The sequence below is a fragment of the Squalius cephalus genome (genome assembly GCF_949319135.1).
Source record: "Squalius cephalus genome assembly, chromosome: 21".
Lineage (NCBI taxonomy): Eukaryota > Metazoa > Chordata > Actinopteri > Cypriniformes > Leuciscidae > Squalius > Squalius cephalus.
The window spans coordinates 18,806,358-18,826,803 of record NC_137142.1 but is presented as its reverse complement, the minus strand read 5'-3'; the positions used below and the strand labels follow the sequence as shown (position 1 = coordinate 18,826,803).

The following is a 20,446-nucleotide window of genomic DNA, read 5'->3' as shown; positions in this document are numbered from 1 at the left end:
TGTATCAGATGGACAGAGAGATTAGGATTATAGCATAAATCTATCCGTCCTGGAATAGGCTACACTACACGAAGAACATAGTCAAACTAGGCATAATTCACCAAACAAGAGAAGATCCCAGACCATCAGACTTTTAGATAGTTCCGAAACTCAGCAAACTCTTTGGAGTAGCCTGCATGAAAAGTTATCTAAAATAGGCTCAAAATATCAAACATCTTTGATGTCTTTGAACTTATTATAATCATAGTTTTGCATAAGAAAACTCTGAATGGCTCTCGGGCTGGAGGTTGTGAGTCAAGATTCTGGATAGGTCCTTTGGAGGAGATGGACAGTTTGAGTCCAGATGTACAATGTGGACAGGTGTCCCAGCGGTCGTACGCACCTTACAGTGTAAGAGACGTCATGCCACTTGGACACAGGAAAGGCCTCTGGATGGAGAAGTCGAGGCATGGTCTTCAGGTGTGAGTCCAGCAGTCCTTCATGATGGATTTTAGCTTTCACTGACGGGAGACAGTCAAGATCAAGAGAACAGAGGGCACAGAGAAATATCTCCTTTTGGGAAGAAATAAACAAACGGGCATTACGTTCATATTAAGAAATTGATTGTAAAGAAGAATTATGGTAACCTTAGAAAGAATAAAAAAGTTTAGACACCCTGTTTTTGTCCAAAATTTGAATCTAATGATGATATTTTATAAGTACACAACATACAGTATTTCAAACTAGTCAAACTAATCAGTAAAAGTAAACAATGATAAGTAATAATTATAATTTTGCCTTAATTTTCACCACTTGTATCATAATTATTTTTAGTATACTGATATTTTAACTTTCATCTGTAATTTGTGACTTAAGTATTATTTTTAAGTCACATATCCCTTTTGTCATCTTCATGGTTGAGTTTTGGATGTAACCACCTCTCAAAGCTCTAAGTATATGTTTAATTTTACCTTTTGATTCAAATTAGAAAGAGAAAGTCTCACCTCAAGCTGCTGCGCTCTCTTGCTGTGTCTGTGTTTTGAGGTGATGGACAGGTGTCAGGTAGGTGGATAAACACCACATTGTTGATAAATCTGTGTTTTCTGTGCACACAGATCACACAACATATAACACAAGCTTCCCATTTGCAACACACATATAGTACAATACATGAAACATGTCAGTGCAGAGGACTGGAACATTATAAAAGTCTTTTTAGATTAATTTCATGTGCTTTAATAGACATGGTGGAATAGGACTGAAGATTCTGATGACTCTGTTCTGTATTACTCAGAACTGTTTTAAATGCTGGATCTATTGTGATGTTTCTGCAACTCATCTGTCTGTGGCCAATGACCAAAGTTTAGTATAATATCAAACACCTCATGATGTACTGGATTACAGTTTTTCTCGATTGCTTAAACACATTTCTTGAAACTATGCCTCGTATTCTCAAAACTATAAACACAAATACATAACGTCTCACACAATTCCCCAAACATCCTATTTTCAGGTCAAAATGAAGCTCTACACTCAAAACCATTCACTCTTGCTGAAAAACCAAACTTTGCCCTCAGACAGGACACACAAGCCCTCAAAATCACACACACTACAACATAGTCTAAGACACTGGTGCAATAAATTCAAAACAACATTTCCAAAACTGGTAAGTTATGTTGCTTGTGGTTCCCCCATCACAAACCTTTTCACATGATGAACACAAAAGACACAACCAGTGGATACATTGGCACATATTTATTCATACACAGAAAACACACACACACAAAAACATTTTTTTTTTTCGTTTTACTCTTTTTTTTTACTCTTTTTTTTTTTTTTTACTCTCTCCTCTAATTTTTTTTTTATATTTACTTACAGTAAGATGTGTGTGACCAACATATGACAGTAAAAGAGCACACACAAACCATATTGTAATATGGAATTCGAATTGTATTGGAATGGTAAAGAGTGTTGGGACGTAACAGGAGGGCCTCCATTCAAGGATACAATATGATGGACACGTCTAAGAATGTTCCACATATGGTTGAAATACCTAGAAAGATAACATTCTGGGAGTCAAGACTATAAAGGAGAAAGGATGCCCTCCCTTCACTGTCACACTCTGCAGCCACACTGTCTGACTGTATGACTGCTGGCCTTTTCTTGCAAGAAAATAAACCTCATCAAAGACTATTGGAAATGTTTGTCTCTTATTAAGTGATAGAATTTTGTTTGCCACCACTCCTCCCTGAAGGTTCTCGAGGCGACGGTAAAGCGACTCAAATTTGGCCTTACTCGTAGCCCACCCTCCCTCATAGTCATACCATTGATAAAGACATGGGCAACTAGAGTGGCTTGAATTTCATCTGAGACTGCTTGTCTTCTTGTCCTTGCCCTTCCTCCTCCTCATTCGTATCCCTCTTCCTTCATGTCTTTCTGGATCCATTGTTCCAAAACGCAATAAACTGATTTGGGCCCTTTTATATATCTATTGAAGGTTCTGATTGATGTGTGTTAAATTTTGACTCTTACCCCTGGTTTCACAGACAGGGCTTAAGACTAGTCCTAGACTAAAATGTAAGTCTGAGCTGTTTCCACTGAAATAAACTTGCACTGACTGATCTTAAAAATATATCAGTGCCTTTTTAGTTTTAAGATGCACATCGGTAATGTTTTTTTCTAAGCATGTTTATAAAAATTACTTAAATGTCCTAATTGATCTATGGTCTAATCCTGGCTTAGTCTAAGCCCTGTCTGTGAAACCGGGCCTATGTGTTTCCACTTGGGTAATTGTGTGCTAACTGAGCTGAAGCTGTGCTGACTTGAGTGAACAATTTTGAATGCTAGTGCTTTCTAAATGACAACATGGTCTAAGCAATGAGAAATTAAGGGATTTGTGTGTAGAGTTTTGCAGTGACAGTTCAACAAATCTGACTCATGTGTCAAAACAGGGAATAGTGTTTATAGTTTAGTGAAATGGGTGTGCTTTTTGATAAATGGCGTTATGGTTTTGAAATTTTAGTTCAAAAGCCTGGTTATAGTGTTTAAGCAATCGAGAGAATCAGTCAGCTAGAAATCAAAATATCAGTTCAACGTGAGACATGCTCTTTAAAATACTGTAACGATTTCAACTGTTTTTTAACTTCAACCACATGCCCTCTCTCTAAAACACTGCACTGGGGTCGACCAACTGAAATAATTGGACTTGAGGTAGTAAGAGAGAAGGAAGGACAACTGATAGTTGACATCTGCCTGTATGAAATCAATAGAAAAGACTAAAATAAATTGTGAATAAACATTGAAGATCATTACAATGTTACTATGCTTGAAGTGACTTTGTTCAGTATTTAAATGCACACATACTGCATCACTGTTGTTGGTTTTATCACTTGTGGTATTGCGCTCGGTTGCTCCATTAATGTTAAATCTGGTCTAAAAATCATGCGTAATGGAATTATACGTATGTTCTGATTGGTTGATATTGTGTTGCGTCATGCCTTTCGATTTCAGAAATCACATCATTTGTAACTATTTTACATTTTGGCGAATTAGTGCCCAATTCGTATTTGTGCAACCTCATTTGTACGTTATTGTTCGACCTGCTTACGCCCCAGTGGCGGTTTAGGGTTGGGGTTACGTTTTTTATAAGAATCAAACATTTCTCACTAAGTCATGGTTATTTCCTTCCAATGTTTATGATGAGATATTTTAAAGCAATAAGCAGAAGGAGCAGATAAGCGATGAAACAACTGGACAGTAGAAAAGAAAAGAAAATAGGAAGACAACCAGTGATGAGGGGAAAAGGGGCAGGATCGTGAAAGCTGCTGTTGAATGCCTTTTGATCTAAAACCTCTGCCTGACAAGGGGCAGTTGCCATGGCAACGCTGAACTGCCAAAGATATGTGTTGATGGATGACAGTTGAGCCAGTAGCATTAGACAGATTCTACGCCTGGAAGAACAGAAGGAGAGAGAGAGAAAGAGAGAGAGAGTAGAGGCATCATGCTCCTCTGCTCCTCTATTAGTGTTGACAATGACATGATGCTTGTCATACTGTGCATCACAACACACCCACACACAGTTCCTCTCTCTCAAACTGCCATGGTGCCCCAGGGAAGGTGAGGTGAATGCTGAGGCCGGCTGTCATGGTTGAAATTAGACTCATGTGACATTTGAGTGAATTCAGAAAGTGTGAACCTTTTTTGTTTACGTCTTGTTAGTTTAACAGTGTGTAAATTCCGCGAATAACATTCTTCCTGATGAAAAATGCCTCTCCCTGTCTGATAGCTCCCGAATCCTGCATCATTAGTCAGACTGGGAACACTTTCCTCAAATAAAGCAAAACCGCAGCCAGACCTGTCATTGCAGAGATATGAAAAAAGGAGATTGGTGGGGTGGGGGGGGAGGGGGAGGGGGGGGGGGGGGGGGAAGTGAGCGAAAAAAATGATTGAACTGCAACAATATGTTAGGAAGGAAGGGTTCAGGAGAGACTGAGAAAGACAAAACATTTTGTAATGAGAAAAAGAGCACGAGTGGCAAAAATCAACGTTGCTTCCTTAATTTTTATATTTATAAGGCTATATGACCCTTTGTTAAATCCACTTTTTATACAGGGTTTCACATTTGTAATTCTGAAAGAGAGCTAATCGGTCCCCAAAACAATTGATTCTGTGTTTGCAAGGCATTGGGAATTTCGAGTCAACTTCAAAGCTTGGAGTCGATTCCATCAAGAGGATTCTTGAGATCTTCCTCCGAGTCCAGACTTTTGTGACGTAATGCTGCTTGCACATCGATGGCTCATAAAAGTGCACATCAAGGGCTCATATCGGCCACAAACTCGTGACTTGACTTTTTTTTGTGTGTAATTTTTACTGTAATTTCTATAATTTCACTTCCTCACATTCATAACAAAACATACTTCTAGCCTACATCAATATATAAATGGGTCTGAAAAGATTTAAAAAAATAAATAAAAAATAAAGTGCACTGACACTAAGTGACACTTAAATAAAAGAATTTAGAATATATATATATATATATATATATATATATATATATATATATATATAAAAATAAATATAGCATGTAAAAATAATTCTAGCAAATTTCTCTCGTTTTACACCCAAAATCCTCACGTCTCTTTCCAGGTTTTTCACACGGTTGCTTTAAAATGTAATTGTCTCCCCTTTTCACTTCTAATCCCTATAAGCAGTGTTTACTGGAATGTTTCTAAAGCAGGTAAATATAATCAGGGCTGCCAACTTTTGATTTCAGCTTGAAGGGAGAATTATTGCAGAGGGAGGGGTGGTTTCTATAATATATATATATTAATGATATTCGAGTAAACATAAAATGAATAGGCCTAGTGCATATTTAGCTAAATGCTCCTCTAGAGTTAAATTTTAGCAAACTATGCTGGTCATTAAATGGCTTTCCTGAGGTGAATGTAAGTTAAATATTTAAACACTTTAACACTGTTGAAACACTGATTGAGTGATTACATGAAACAAGTTGTAGGCTACTGTATCTTTCATCATACCCTCTCTGATGTTCATTCATGTTTATTTTGTGCTATAACTATAGTAAAAGGGAAGAGATGATAAGTTCACGTGCCAGTTGAATTGAGGCACATTAAAGAGCGCCAAAACGGTATTTAGTGTGTGAATAAAACTGACAGAAGAGAGCAGAGTCTCACACTGAAATGCTGCTGATATTTATTATCTGTCACAACATGTCTGCGGAAATAATTAGGGGTTATTCATGGTCTGTGGAAGTAATTTGTTAATGCTTTTACACTTTTAAATGTCCTTTTAATTTTAGATGGTTGAAAGGTGAGTAGAATCTCTAGTTTGCGTTTACAGAGCGAACCTTTCGCTGTTTAGTTTAACGGAAGTTACTCCCGTAATCCGCGCAAAGCGTCATGGGGTGTAGGAAAAATGTGGATATTCCAGAAGATTCGAGGAAAACTAAAGCGGATTAATGTAGCTACTACTACTGATTTCTACTGATAGACAAACAGATGGGCCTATTGAAACCTAAACAGTTTGCATACTCGTCACGGCTGTACTTCTCCAAGCAATGCTACAGTAAGAACCTAATAAATATGCAAATGTTTACAATATTTACAAATGTTCAGTGTAATGTAAAAACCTGACGACTCAGGATTAAGATAACTTAAAATGACAGTTAATGTAAGTTTAGAAGCTGAACAACTACACTGAACAACAAATTCCAGAGGTGGACTCAAATAATTCCATCATCCTATGTCTGATACGTTAACAGAAGCAGTGTGCTCCATCTAAAAGAATCTCATCTCAGGGTGTGTTCATAATAACCACTGAGTGAATGTGTGGATGTTTGACCGTGTATGTGTTTGCCATGAACCTTTTTTCGCCTCAGGGGATCCCAGACTGCTTTTCCAGTAAACATTGTTTCCATAGTGATAATGGAGAAGAGGAAGGAAGTGAAGAGGTGACAGCAAGAGTAATAAGAGAGAGAATGAGTGAGAGAGAATGTGTGTGCGTGAATCCAAAGAAATAAGCTGTGTGCCAGATATAATCACATCACAAGGAGATAAAGGGAACATTGTGGGCTCGGGATCATTCCTTTATTCTTAACATATTTCACAAAAACACACACACATTCAAACCCGAACAATGTTTAAGATTTCATTTCATTTCCTACCAGCATTGTTGCCAGTATAAATTCTGCTCTTGTCTGAGGGTCTCCCATTTTGTGTTTTTAGAAGTAAAAAAATAAATGTAAAACGCATAAACAACCAATATAAAAAAAAGTGCATGAAAATAAAAACTTTGATAGTGAATGGAGATTCTCTCATTCATACCAAGAATCACTGGACTCAGTGGACCTCAAGACAACAGATTAACATGGACACTGAGGTATCTGGTCAGGAATCTGTCATCTGTGATAGTGTCAATTATCCTAATAGAGATACCTCTATGCGTTTTGATTCCTGAATATGTAAATATCGGAAATGTTAAGGGCGCTAAAGGGAATATGATTGTTCTAAAAATGTTGGCCACCTTCAGGGCCTCATGCATTCTGGCTAAAATCCACTGCATGTAAATGTAATGATAATCATAGAAAGCAACCCATGTCATGCATTTCTCAAGTGCCTATGATATCAACAAAATTAAAATTTGAACATTTTATTATTATTGTCTTTTTTTCCACTTCACATGGTGCCTGTCTCTGTGGTTCAGTCACAAATATCCACAAACTCCACAAACACAGCAAACAGATTAAACAAGAGCATTTAAGGCACAGTATGGTAGTTTTCACAAAAGACAGAGCAATATGTGAATTTGCTGTCCCTTTTGATTTGTGGTGTTGTGTAATCCAGAAGTACAAAATGCACAATAAATTTCAAAATCATTGACCACTGATATTCTGGTTTGTATAATTGATCTATGAGACTGCTGGAAACCAGTTTCTTCTTTTGTTTCCACAGCATGTGTTCATTTGTTATTTTCCCCTGGCGTGAGCCCTAGCGAGGGATCCATGGTGTCCAGCACCTATAGTGTCTGAAAGCCACCGCTGTGAAACCTCCCCTCCTCTAACCCTCTCTTTCCCTTTTTCTGTCTCTTTTTCCAGGCTCTTGTCATCCCTGTGGCTCTGCGGCCGGAGACCATCGCTCGTCCTGTTCTGCTCTCTGGTTTCTGCTTGACACAGAGCCACCATAGGACACACAGAGTCCTCTTCTTCATCACTGTCCTCCTCCTCCTCATCCTCTACCTCACGCAGCTGTGGAAATCTAACTGATGATGATGATGATGATGATGATGATGAAGAAGAAGGGCGAGAGTTGGAGTATACGTCTCGTTCGTACACAGACAGGGGGAGCTGGAGGTAACGTCCGGCTGCGTATAAACAGCAGCAGGCTGGGACGCACTCCTGTCCTTCCCTCCTCAGCAGACGCAGGCGTTTGCGATACGGCCCGGGTGGCGTCATGCAGGGCTGCAGGGTAGGAGGGGGGAGTGGTGTATTCGTGGCTGGGGTTTGGAGGGGACAAGGCATGGTTGTCTGACCTGATGGGAAACACCAGTCACTCTGGAGGAGGATTTCATTTCTGAGACGCCGGAGAAGGTTGTTGATGAGCACAGACCGCCGCAAGAAGGACTCAGGGTCATCCATGAAACGCAGCTTCTCCAGAGAGAGACGGAGAATGTTAGCACGCTCCTCCAGGACTGGTGACACCTGCTGGCCCAGAAGACACTATGAGCATTCATAAGTGAGGTAAGGTCAGTTATCAAGTTAACCTTTATGATTCATTACATGTTGTGGGGATCAAATCTAAGGGTTAAATGTTTTGTTTTGTTCGCTGATCATTGCGCAGTGTCATAAAGTGATATACAGTAAATTAGGGAAACAAAAGCTATTATGAAACTAGCAGTGCAAAAATATGACCGTTCAATAAAATGTGACTAAAAACTAAAACTGAATTGAATAAAAAAACCTGACAATCTGAAATCTGCGTAAAAATGCACTATGAGCAGAAAATAATTTAAAATGACTGAGAAAATGTATTTAGCTTTTGTATTTTTTAATACAGCTTTCTAACAGCTGAAATCTGAGTTGATCCAAATAATGTCAAACTAAGGGTGTGTTTACACTTGTAGTTCAGTTCTCTTGGTTCTTTTGGTCCAGAGCAAAAAAGAAAATGATACATTTAGTCCTGGTTCACTTGTGATTTTTAAAGGGCACTTATTATGCTAAAAATCACTTTTACATGATGTTTGAACATAAATGTAAAAATCCCCATAAATCATGAGCAGAGTCTCAGAATAAGCCGTTTGCAGTTTATGCAATGTGACGCCCATGACTACTGACGGACTCCGCGCTATTAGCATAGACCCCATTTGCACAGATTTTCAATGATTCTCAAACGACTCATCAGATGAATCAATCTCTCTAAATCCCTTTTTCCCGCGAGCTACTCTGCTCTGATTGGCCAGACAGCTCAGTCTGTTGTGATTGGTCTACCATGTCGAAAACGCCCATTTCCATAACAACGTCAGCTCTGTTTGTCCTGAGGCTTCCTACACCGTAAACTAAACACAGTAGCAAACAATGACGTTGATTTTACCATATCAATCCGAGCGCGAGTGCGATGATGAAACACTGGAAGAACTAGTTATTCAACCCGAACCTCCATCGCAAGGACAACTCGAGCAGGACGTTTCTCAGTGATACACTACTCAGTTTGAGGTACATTATGAGATGTTGCAACTGTAATTCCTCACCATCAGCATTAACAAGTGCATGTCCATCAACAAACCGATTATTTTACTTGTACTTATTTATTTACAGAGTATTTTTCTAATTTATTGCGGTGAACATGTGGAAACTGTATCAATAACAGTGCATACATTAGCCGAGCTCTAGCGTAAATGACTGATGTAACATAAACGTTGGTAAAACAAATCTTGCTTCATGCTTAATCTTTCCTCAAAGTAGTGAGAACGACAGACAATCTGCATTAATAGACACAGTTTTAGGTAATAGTGGCCCACAACTGATTAGCAGAAGTATTTCAGTAAGACAGTAATAATGTGAGTTAACCAGTTAGCAGGAGACCAACACAAAATAAAACTCAAAACTAAGCCATCTTTCAAATGCAAGCGGTTAGCGAATCCTGCATTGAACTCCGAGATTTGAGAAGCAGTCAGTAAAATAAAGGGAACACAGCAAAAGTTTAGGATTATACTGCTGTTGGTATCGTGGTAAAGATTAATTTTAACCACTGATTCTTCACATGCACATTGTATTTGAAAGTTTAAGCACAATACGACCTGGAATAGAACTTAGTTTAATACTCACGGGACGTGCCATCTGACATCCAGCTTTCTGTGCGTGTGCTTCGGATGTGTGCGCTCAGAAAACCATCTTATCAGAAGTTTATACTGATATAGAAATAGATATAGAAATAGAGCAAACATATGTTTGTTTTTTTGGCAGAGTATCCAAGGCACGAGCTGTAAAGGCTCCGCCCTCTCCTGGAAAGCGGGGTGGGGAGCAGCAGCTCATTTGCCTTTAAAGATATATGCACGAAAACAGCATGTTTTTCCTTCCACTCAAAAATGGCCATTTGCAACATGGTGTAATAAATGATCTGTGGGGTATTTTGAGCTGAAACTTCAGACACATACTGGAGACACCTGAGACTTATTTTACATCTTGTAAAACGGGGCATAATAAGACAGAACCTAAAGATACAAAACAAAACAAAACAGCGTTTATGACATATATTTTGCGTACATATGATGGCATTTTTATGAGCTGAGAACTCATGAAGAGCTTATAAAATCTGTAATGTAGTCAAAACAATGCCAGGAATTCCTCTGTTGCACACAAATGAAGATTTGCTACAAGGAGACTGAGTTTCCGATGCTTATAGTGTAATGCCTGAGCATTCTGTCTTTTTTAGGGTCGCATCTTGTGACATCACGTCCTGTTTTTGGTTTGTTTAGATGTCTTTGGTCCGTGTTGCATTCATATTTCAGTTGACCCCACCCAAGAGTTTGTTTGGAAGCAGATCAAGACCCACCTTTTCAGGAGTCTCGGTTTGCTTGTTTGGTGCGCACCAAGATTTGGACGGCAGCATTCACATATATTCAATTGAACCACACTGACAGAGCAATCGCACCAGAGTTTTTAATCAAACCAAACCTGCCAAGTGTGAACACACCCTAAATGTTAAAGTAAAAATGAAAAATTTTTTTTGTTGTTGCTCAGTTCATTTTTGCAAAATCCATTAGGAATCCACACAAAAGGTATTTACAAGCCAGGGTGAACGACTTCCGTGTGCAGATTTTGCAATGGGTTCAAAAGTATGGTCATGCAAATTCTCTGCGTTAACCTAAAGAAAGCTGCTTGGTTTGAAAGTGACTTCTGTGTGAGATGTGCTTCATACATAACTACACTATTGACAACAGTCAGTGGATCGCAATTTGACTAATGTGACCACACCTTTACAATATTAAAACTTAGTCCAAGTGTCCAAACTTCATATAATTTTATGAATTACCAAAGTGAAAAACATATGATGTGTTGTGTAGAAATATGCCAAATTCTGTAGAGCTAGAATTCTGTAGACTCACAGTGTGACAGTAACGCCTGAAGCTCAGTACAGGTTCTTCATCCTCCACAAACTTCCTCTTGAAATAAGAGATCCGTGACATGGCCACACGATCCATCACATGATCAGGAACTCGTCTGTAATGGGGCTCTGGAGACAAAATGGGAAGGCTCATTAATAGGCTACGTCTTCTAGATTAAAGACTGGAATGAAGAGAATTTCTGGCCTGTTTTTAAGTGTCAAAACTGGATTTTGAAACGCCTACTTTGGAACAGAACATCATGAGAACCATCTGATCATGGTAGTGTGATTTTCAGAAATGAGATTAGTTTCAAACCTTCTCTGAGCCCTTGGGTGTCACCCCCTGGTGGTGAGGGGGTGGAGACACAGCTTTTACTGCAGTGTTCAGATTCCCAAATCGGTTGGTAGATTGATGGCGGTGCTTCAGCCTCGGGTTCACAAAAGGGGTTCTTTGATAAGACCAAAGCCATGGTTTCACCTCAGTTCTAAACAACAAAAACACAAACATGATTCTAAAAAAAACATCATATAATGAAATCATTATGTTAAAGGGAAAGTTCTCTCACAAATGAAAATTCTGTCATTCACATTCAAAACCTGTATTACTTTCTTTCTTCTATGAAACACCAAAAAAGATATCAGTTGTTTTTTTTCTGTTCGGTGAAAGTCAGTGGAGTCCAATGTTGTTTTGGACCCCTTTGACATTCATTGTATAGACAAAATCTGTTGATATATAATTATTTCTTTTTAAACCAGAGGCCCACTCCTTAGTAAAGTTTAATGCTAGTAAAGTTTTTTTTGTGTGCAAAAAAAGTCATAATTAGTTTTTGTTACATTTTTTAACTGTCCAATCCTTCAAAAACAGCCTCTTTGTAAAGCTTGTATTATATTTATGTCAGCTTTATAAAACAATCTGTGCTGAAATGAGTATTTCTCAATGGGGAGCAGGTTTTTAGTTCTGAAATGTAGTTACCGTATGTTTTCATAGTACAATGAACTCTTTTATCTCAAAAGATCAGGAACAATTTGAATCCTCATTATAACCCCTTTAAAGAAAGCAACCTCTCAACAACACTGTGCTACTTCACATTCTTTGGTTATTTCCTCTATCTTTGAAGATTGTATTAACAAGGCATTTGAAAAACACAGAGAACCTTTAAAACGGCTAATAGAGCAAAACCACACAAACACACTCTCCGATAACGACATGGAGAGAGAACAAGATTCAATATAAGCTGCTAAGACAGATACCTTATCTTATTGTGTGATCTCACTTTAATAATTTTGTTCTCTGTTCAACCACACACACACACAGTGACAGGAGAGAGAGAGAGGGGGAAAGTTCTGGATGACTGCCTCTACAAAGGTCATTAATCTTCACTGACAATTTCACACACACACTATTACTCTCATGTAGTGGGTTCAGTTGGCACATATTGAACTGCTATTTCGCCATGCAGGCTGTTCTGTATCACTATACACAATTCTCACATGGCAACAAACAATATTTATTTGTAACTATTAGGGCTGTCAATCGATTAAAACATTTAATGCATATGGTGTCACTAAATTATTCAAATTAATCACATATATCAGTATTTACTGAGAAAAGCCCCCAAAATAAGATTTTTTTGTGGCAAAAAAAGCATTGACATAAACACACAATTTGGCAGTTTTATTTGCATATCATTAATCATTGTTAGTCTGTCTGAGGTAGATTCACACAAGAAACTTGTCTTGTATTCCATATGCGATATTTTTTTTATTGTCTTTTTTATTATTATTATTGCTTTTTGTTCTTTTTCAACCTTCTTTTCGAAAAAAATTGTCTCATTATGAAATGTATATAGCGTGTTAGTGGACATGATTAATTAGGTGTATGTTATTCCATTATAATTGTTTATTTTAATAATTTTTAAATACAATTTTAATAATTAATTGCACCAAATGAACAAATTCATTTGACTGAAGTATACATACGTAAATAAAAAGTCGGTTAAAACTGAAATGGTAAAAATCCCACAAAAAAAAGAGTTTAAAAAAAAAAAAAAAAAAAGTGCACGCACACGGACAAAAACAATGTTCCTCTTGCAAGTAAGCTTAATTCGGCTGTAATAACCCGTCCTCTTTTTAGTCTGTGTCCGCAGGGTTTGGATCACACTGAGCTCATGTGGGAGAGACGTGTTTAATCAGAGCAGATCCTGCTCTCCTCCTCTCCCTCATACTGTCGTTACCTGTTTCTCATTCCGCCCACAACTCTGCTTTGAATTTACGCTTTAGAAGACAGAGAGCTGACACAGAAGCAGAGCTTGCTCAAACACACACACACACACACACACACACACACACACACACACACACACGGTCTGTCTTTGTCTCTTTGCTCGTTTTGTGCTTTTATGCACTCTCTCTCTCTCTCTCTCTCTCCCTCCATCTCTTCCACTTTCCTTTTCATGTGAAGAAAACATAAAAAGGTGCTGGATCTGTTGGATTTGCACCTCATCAGTCACACACGCACACATACACAAATATCACAGGGTACAGAAGCGAGTGTGTACTAGAACTGTGAAGCTCAGTAGATGCTAAAACTACAAATTATAAAACACAGTTGATGCTAAAAACAGCAGAGAGAGCGAAAAAAAAGAAAAAAGAAAGAATGAGCGATCCAAACTAAGGAATCATGTAAGGGATAAGCTTTCAGTTCTGCCGTTGTGGTTTTTCCTATGCAAGAACCACAATTGCAGGTTTCCATTGAGATAATGTAGTTTTTGGCTTTACTCACTAAAACCACAACATCCAAAGCTCATGATACTTTTTAACTCTTTACGGAGTTATAAAAAGCTGGTAAAGCTCACTCACACGTTTACTTAACTGTCTCAATAGGGACGTGTGTGTGTGTGTGTGTGTGTGTGTGTGTATATATACATACACATTTTACTGTGAATATAGTAAAATGTGATTTATTCATGTGATCAAAGGTGAATTTTCAGCATCATTACTCCAGTCTTCAGTGTCACATGATCCTTCAGAAATTATTCTAATATGCTGATTTGTTGCTCAAGAAACATTTATTATCAATGTTTTTGCTGCTTAACATTTTTTTGTGTAAACAATGATACAAATCAAACATTTGTGGTAAGACTAAAAAAGAGAGAAATTAATACTTTTATTCATCAAGGATGCATTAAATTCAACAGTAAAGACATTTATAATGTTACTAAATGTTTCAATGCTTTAATAAATTTACTAAAACAATTTATTAAAAAAATTCAAATAAATGTTGTTAATTGAACATACTGAACAACATATTCATCAAATAATCCTGAAAAAAAATTATATTTCCAAAAATATATTTCCGAACTTTTTATGATTTTTTTATATTTTAAAAAATAGTCTCTTATGCTAACCAAGGCTGCATTTATTTAATAAAAATAGCTCAAATTTGATTTTTAAAAAGTTGCTTTTTATCAGCCATTAGTCCAGTCTTCATTGTCACATGATCCTTCAGAAAACATACAAGTTTTCTGATTTGGTGCTCAAAAAACATTTCTTATGATAAATGTAGAAAATGATTGTGCTGCTTAATGTTTTTTTAAAAAATGATTTTACAGGATTCTTTGAATACCCAGCATAGTTGGGGAAAAAACACCCCAGCATTTATTTGAAATATTATTTTTTTGTAACATTATAAATGTCTATATGCATCCTTGCTGAATAAAAATATAATTTTTTTAATCTTACTAACCCCAAATCTTTGTGTGGTGATATATATTTAATTAGAATTAATATTTAAATAATTGCATATAAATAATTACATAAAATGTTACTTAAATATATTACTTTTTTTTTTTTTCACTTGAGAACATCCTCTAATGCCCCCAAAGGTATGTTTTGTCAGATTTAGCTAACTTCTGGGGACATGCACTTCTTTTGTATAGCTTATTAAGAACCATAGTCTTACTGGGTGGTTAGTATTCCAGAAAATGTATTCCTTTGAAATTATTTAAACAATTTCCAAATTGCCTTGTCAATAGAAAGTAAGCAAGAAAGAGAGACGGAGCAGACATAAGAAACGCTGCACAATTAATCAGGTTACGAGAACAACTTCAGGCATCAGCTCATATTCTGCTCTGCTCTCTGGAACACCAGGCTGACAGATCATTCTAGAACTCCAGCGAAAGTCGACCACAAACTTGTTCTTGGTCTGTGTAGCAGAGACACACTGGCACATGCACAGATCTAAAGAGTCATCATCAACGCCAGTCTGCCCACACAGCCTGACCCAGAAACAGACACATGATTTATGAGAAACATGAGTAACTGATATAAACACTCAAGTTCAAAGATGTAATTTATGACAAAATATGGAGGTGAAACTGCGCACATGTTCACAGAGGCAACAATTTCTGATGTGAATTTATGACTTTCTAGTGAAAACCACATTCTGTTTGAAAAATACACACCAAGTGTATATAACATTAAAGAAATTGACTTGTTCAACCAAAAAGCTCTTTTACGACTTGGAACGCAAGTCGTACGAACTAGTTTAGGATATTTTTATTGTGCTTTTTTGAAATTTGTCCACAGCAGAAAAAAAGTCATACAGGTTTTGAAGTTAGAACAACATGATTTATGATTTATGAATGACTTCTTTAGTTCATGCACACACATGCAGAACCCAAATTGACTACAAAGAGTCACACAGTAAAGTGTGAAACACACCCTGCTGCGGTGACGCCCCAATTTACCATAAGGTGAAAAGACCGCAGCGCGACTTTGCCAACCGTAAGGCTATTACACACACACTTACACATCTCTCCAGGAACTATCATCCATCTGCTCAGAAACTGCTTTCTGTCGAGGTTGCTGGAAGCATTTAAACCATGTGTGTGCTTGACTCCCATTCAACAGTTTCGGGTTCCATGACCTGAATCTATCAGCGAGACAGAGGAGGTTTATTTAAGAATCGAAATGTTGAGTTGGAGATCTGAACACATCCTGCAGTCTGTAATCTAGGTCATTAGGTAGTCTCTTTAATTCTCTCACACAGACAGAAAACACCCAGTCGAGGAGGTAAAACATCCATCCAAACATGTCTGGCACACACACACATACAAAGAAAGAGCGAAAAAAAATGAAAGAGGAAAAAAAGAGAGGTAGGAACACCCATCCCGCCTGCCAAATGCTCTGTTGCTGCTCAGCTTGTCTAGGTTACTTCCAACTCAAAGCAAGAGAGAAAAAAGTTATACCATGTCTGCACTGCAAGCGAAGAGTGTAACAGACAGGTAAAATAGGAGAAAAGTTATATCAACTCCAGCCAAAAGCAATGTGTGAGCGTATGCGTGTGTGAGGTTAGCGCTGTAACATGAGCGTGTTGACACAACGCCACATCAGTGCTGAAGGAATGTTCTGGCTACCCATGCATCCCTGCTGTTAAGAGTCAGAGCCTGAGGCAGTGTGTGTGTGTGTGTGTGTTTGAGACAGAGGGAGGGCAGCACGTGCTCTCTGTGTACTCAAAGGGGACGGGTAATCACATCGATCAAATGAGCATGACTTTTACATCATGGTGGGCTCTGATTTATTTTTTTGTGATGACTGTGATTTGTGTTCAGACAGAAACTTTAGAGACCCAGGAAACATTTGGATGTTTAATGACCGTTGAAAAGTCATGTGACCGTTTCAACCCGTCATGGTTGAAAAATAGTTCCAAAATGAAAGTTGAACGGACATCTTTGACGTTATCTACCGCGACTATTTTTGGTCAGGGACACGACGTTGACGTCGGACCAATGTTTGCTGGGGAGTTTTTTTTTTAGTCTATTGAAAGTGTATGAGTGTTTCCTAATATTTTTTTTGTCTTATGAACTCACACTCAAAACAGAAATGCATTATTTAATTTAGCATTATCGTTAATATTATTAGGCCTACACAATGGGTGAAAAACTGACTCAGCATATTATTCTGCAATGAGTAAAATAATCTTTTTATGCTGCCCAAGGATGCATTTATTTGATCAAAAATACAGTAAAAACTGTAAAATTGTGGAATATTATTACAATTTAAAATCGGTTTTACTGTAGGTTGTACTGTATATTAAACTCTTTTCAATTTTAATGTTAAAAATAATATTTTTGTGGTAACCATAATAAAAGAAAATCTGGAATAATTGATGAATAGAAAGTTAAAAAAATAACATTTTTGGTAACATTATAAATAGCTTTGTCACTTTTGATCAATGTAATGTGTCCTTGCTGAATAAAAGTATTCATTTCTTTAAAACAAATATTTTTTTTTTACTGACCCCAAACTTTTGAATGCTGGTGTAATGTGGTAATTCATATACCTGGACAGAGAGATGAAGGGTGTAGTGCGACTATCCAAAAACCTGACTGTGGAGAATGTGTTTGTACCTAATTTGATGACAGTACAGTTTTCACCACGTACAATATCTAATGTTGATCTACAGTTTCTTTTGTGGGTGTTTGAATGAGGTGAGCCTTTGAATGAGTCAGTTTGACAGGAAAACGATCTGCACAGGATGTGCCGTGTCCCTCCCAAACCACAGTTTTCTGAAACTGCCCTGGTTAAAGTTTTAGATGATTATGAGCAGCCCGCAGACTCCTCAGAAGTCTCTTGAAGTAAATCCACACTGTGCCCAGACACAAATGACTGGAATGGACTGATGAGAACCACAGGCGGTAAACGATTGCGTGGGTTTTCCTTTGTGCCTGCTGTAGATCGAGGGATCAATGCGTGGCAGTATGCCAGACACTCTTAAACTGGCACAGTGATCTCAGGGGGAATACCCACATGCACACAAACACACACACTCTTGCCCCCCGGCACCAGGAACAGATGCCACAGCCATCGCAGTGAACCCATTGCTGATAATGAAGCAAGAAATAATCCCACTCACACACACATACCATCTCAGCCACGCACAATAGCATCTCTCTCTCTTGCACAACAACAACAACAATAGCCTTACACACAGATGTGCAATTGCCTTACACTACGCAGACACCAATGCACAATTTTCCTGTGCAGCAGTAATTGTGCATTCACGAGGACAGATATACACACTCTGCGTCCATCTATAAAGGTATTGTGCTTTCATGTTGTACACTTCATCTCCTTCTAAGGGAATCAAGCAGTAACAGAATTCTGGCACCCTGCCCTTAAACACACACACAGAGAGAGAGAGAGAGAGAGAGAGAGAGAGAGAGAGAGAGAGAGAGAGAGAGAGAGAGAGAGAGAGAGAGAGAGAGAGAGAGAGAGAGAGAGAGAGAGAGAGAGAGAGAGAGAGAGAGAGAGAGAGAGAGAGAGAGAGAGAGGAGAGAGAGAGAGAGAGAGAGAGAGAGAGAGAGAGAGAGATTAAGTGTTTTAATGTGTGAAAGGAACATTGTGTGACCTCACTGTCAATAGCTTCTTTAGAGATTCAAAGTGTGATTGCAGTAAATGTTACAAACCATAATTAATAAATGAAGGAATAAAGACCTTGGTTTTTCTAAAAAATATTATATATATATATATGTGTGTGTGTGTGTGTGTGTGTGTTTTAATATATTTATTTGGCTAAATAAATAGCTTAGCCTATATTATAGACATAAAATAATATTTTAGAAATACTTAAAGAAAGCGAATTTATCACCGCAGGACCATTTAATAAACCAGTGAAGGCAAAATGGTGTTTACAGGACGTAATTTTACACACTTTGCCTTGTGCATTCCCAATATATAGTTATACATTTAGGCTAATATTTCCTTACTACAACTTCCCGTAACGCAGCAGACTGTGTGTACTCTAGTGTGCTTGAACGAAATAGTTGTATCACACTTCAGAGATCATAAGTGTAGTTTATCTGTGTTGGCACAGTGCCATATCTGTCTGCCTCCGCGGAGACTGGTGGCGCGGAACTCTGAAAACCGATCAATCTGTTCAGTAGATATTACTCAGGCTTACCTTTAACTATGGTGATGGCTAAGTCAAAGATGTGTTGTTATATATATGAAGCGCACTCAGATGTGTCGTTACGGACGCGCTCTGTTTTTCTCCTCTGGGTTCCGCTTCTGTAGTCCCGCTGTGTTCATCAATAACAACTTATCCACGATCCATCAGCGCGCGGCTCTCTGGCTTACAATAATCGATAGGGTTCTACGGAAAATATACCATCCAAAGCCAAGCAGTCAGTCAGCGCACGAACAAAGCCGCTGTGATGTGAAGGAATCTCCGCTGTGCAGGTCGCTCTGCTGCTTTGTGCCTCAGTGACCTCACCGGTAGACGGTGCGACGTTGCAGTGTTTGCTTTGAACTGGGCTCGTTAACGTCAGTGGACACGAGCAGCGTCGCCCCATTCCTCGGAATAAACAGCAGCAGCTTTTTCCCTCAGGATCAGTCTCGTCCTGTCCCAGCAGCAGCAATGCTTCCTCGGTGGTTTGTGTGTGTGTGTGTGTCTGGGTTTGATCAGAGGAGCTGCGTTAACTTGCGCCCGGGAGCGCGCAGCATAAGTGGAGCGGGCGGGCACGTGGCCAATCATCTGTTAGACATTTCCCCTTTCAGGAGCGGCGGTCCGTATTTTCCAGCCGCGCTCCTGAGCGCTTTTCTCCGGTGTTCCCTGTAGAAGAGGTGGAGTGAACGCCAAGTCGTGCCGATTTTTGGTTCTTTGGCTGCGATACAGGTCCCTCCATCACTCTCTATCCTCTCACACGCACAAACTTGTAGCCTACACCTAGTGTAAAGGTCTCCAATAGACTTCCCATGATCTTTAGAGTTTATTGGCATATATGACACACACACACACACACACACACACACACACACACACACACACACACACACACACACACACACCTGTTTGTTAAAGGGGTGGTATAATGCCCTTTTCACAATGTAAAATAAGTCTTTGATGTCCCCAGAGTGTGTATGTGAAGTTTTAGCTCAAAATACCCCACAGATATTTTTATATAGCATGTTAAAGTTGTCACTTTTTGAGGGTGAATGAAAACCATAGACTGTAAAAAATAAACACACGTTTTTGTCACTTTAAATGCAAATGAGCTGCTGCGCCCAGCACAGGGGGCGGAGCTTCAACAGCTTGTGTCCTTTTACCCCACACCAAGCGTGCCGCACAAGCACTGAAAAGTGAAGCCAAAACGTCTCGATCGCCCCCCGGTGGCTGGTCCTAGTATAGGTCATAAGCCCCGCCTCCCCGTGTTATTCAACGGGACGTGAGACCAACTAAACAATTAAATTACAGTTCAAATATCTTTTTTCCAAAGGTGGTTTCTTTCATTTGCTGTCATTTTTATCACGCTGATGTAAGTTCAAGTGTCTGTTTCAAAAATAAGTTG

General features: G+C 38.5%; 1 protein-coding gene across 2 annotated transcripts; it reads right to left on the bottom strand.

Annotated features, from left to right (window-relative positions):
- Window positions 1-6,552: 6,552 nt before the first annotated feature.
- Window positions 6,553-19,807, bottom strand: sertad4 (SERTA domain containing 4). Of its 2 annotated transcripts, none has more exons than XM_079855608.1 (4): window positions 19,060-19,807; window positions 11,413-11,581; window positions 11,098-11,225; window positions 6,553-8,194 (listed from the first exon to the last, which is right to left on the bottom strand). In XM_079855608.1, the coding sequence occupies exons 2-4, from the start codon at window positions 11,564-11,566 to the stop codon at window positions 7,463-7,465; spliced, it is 1,014 nt and encodes a 337-aa protein (XP_079711734.1). In that variant the 5' UTR covers window positions 11,567-11,581; window positions 19,060-19,807; the 3' UTR covers window positions 6,553-7,462. The 2 variants fall into 2 exon arrangements, with proteins under 2 accessions (XP_079711734.1, XP_079711733.1); XM_079855607.1 differs by having other exon boundaries at window positions 6,559-8,197; window positions 19,060-19,572.
- Window positions 19,808-20,446: the final 639 nt, after the last annotated feature.

Coding starts and splice junctions, on each gene's coding strand:
- sertad4 (XM_079855607.1), bottom strand. CDS start 11,566: ATGGCTTTGGTCTTATCAAAGAACCCCTTTTGTGAACCCGAGGCTGAA. Junction 11,226..11,412: donor CACCCAAGGGCTCAGAGAAG/GTTTGAAACTAA, acceptor TTTTGTCTCCAG/AGCCCCATTACAGACGAGTT. Junction 8,198..11,097: donor TCAGGCGTTACTGTCACACT/GTGAGTCTACAG, acceptor CTTCTGGGCCAG/CAGGTGTCACCAGTCCTGGA.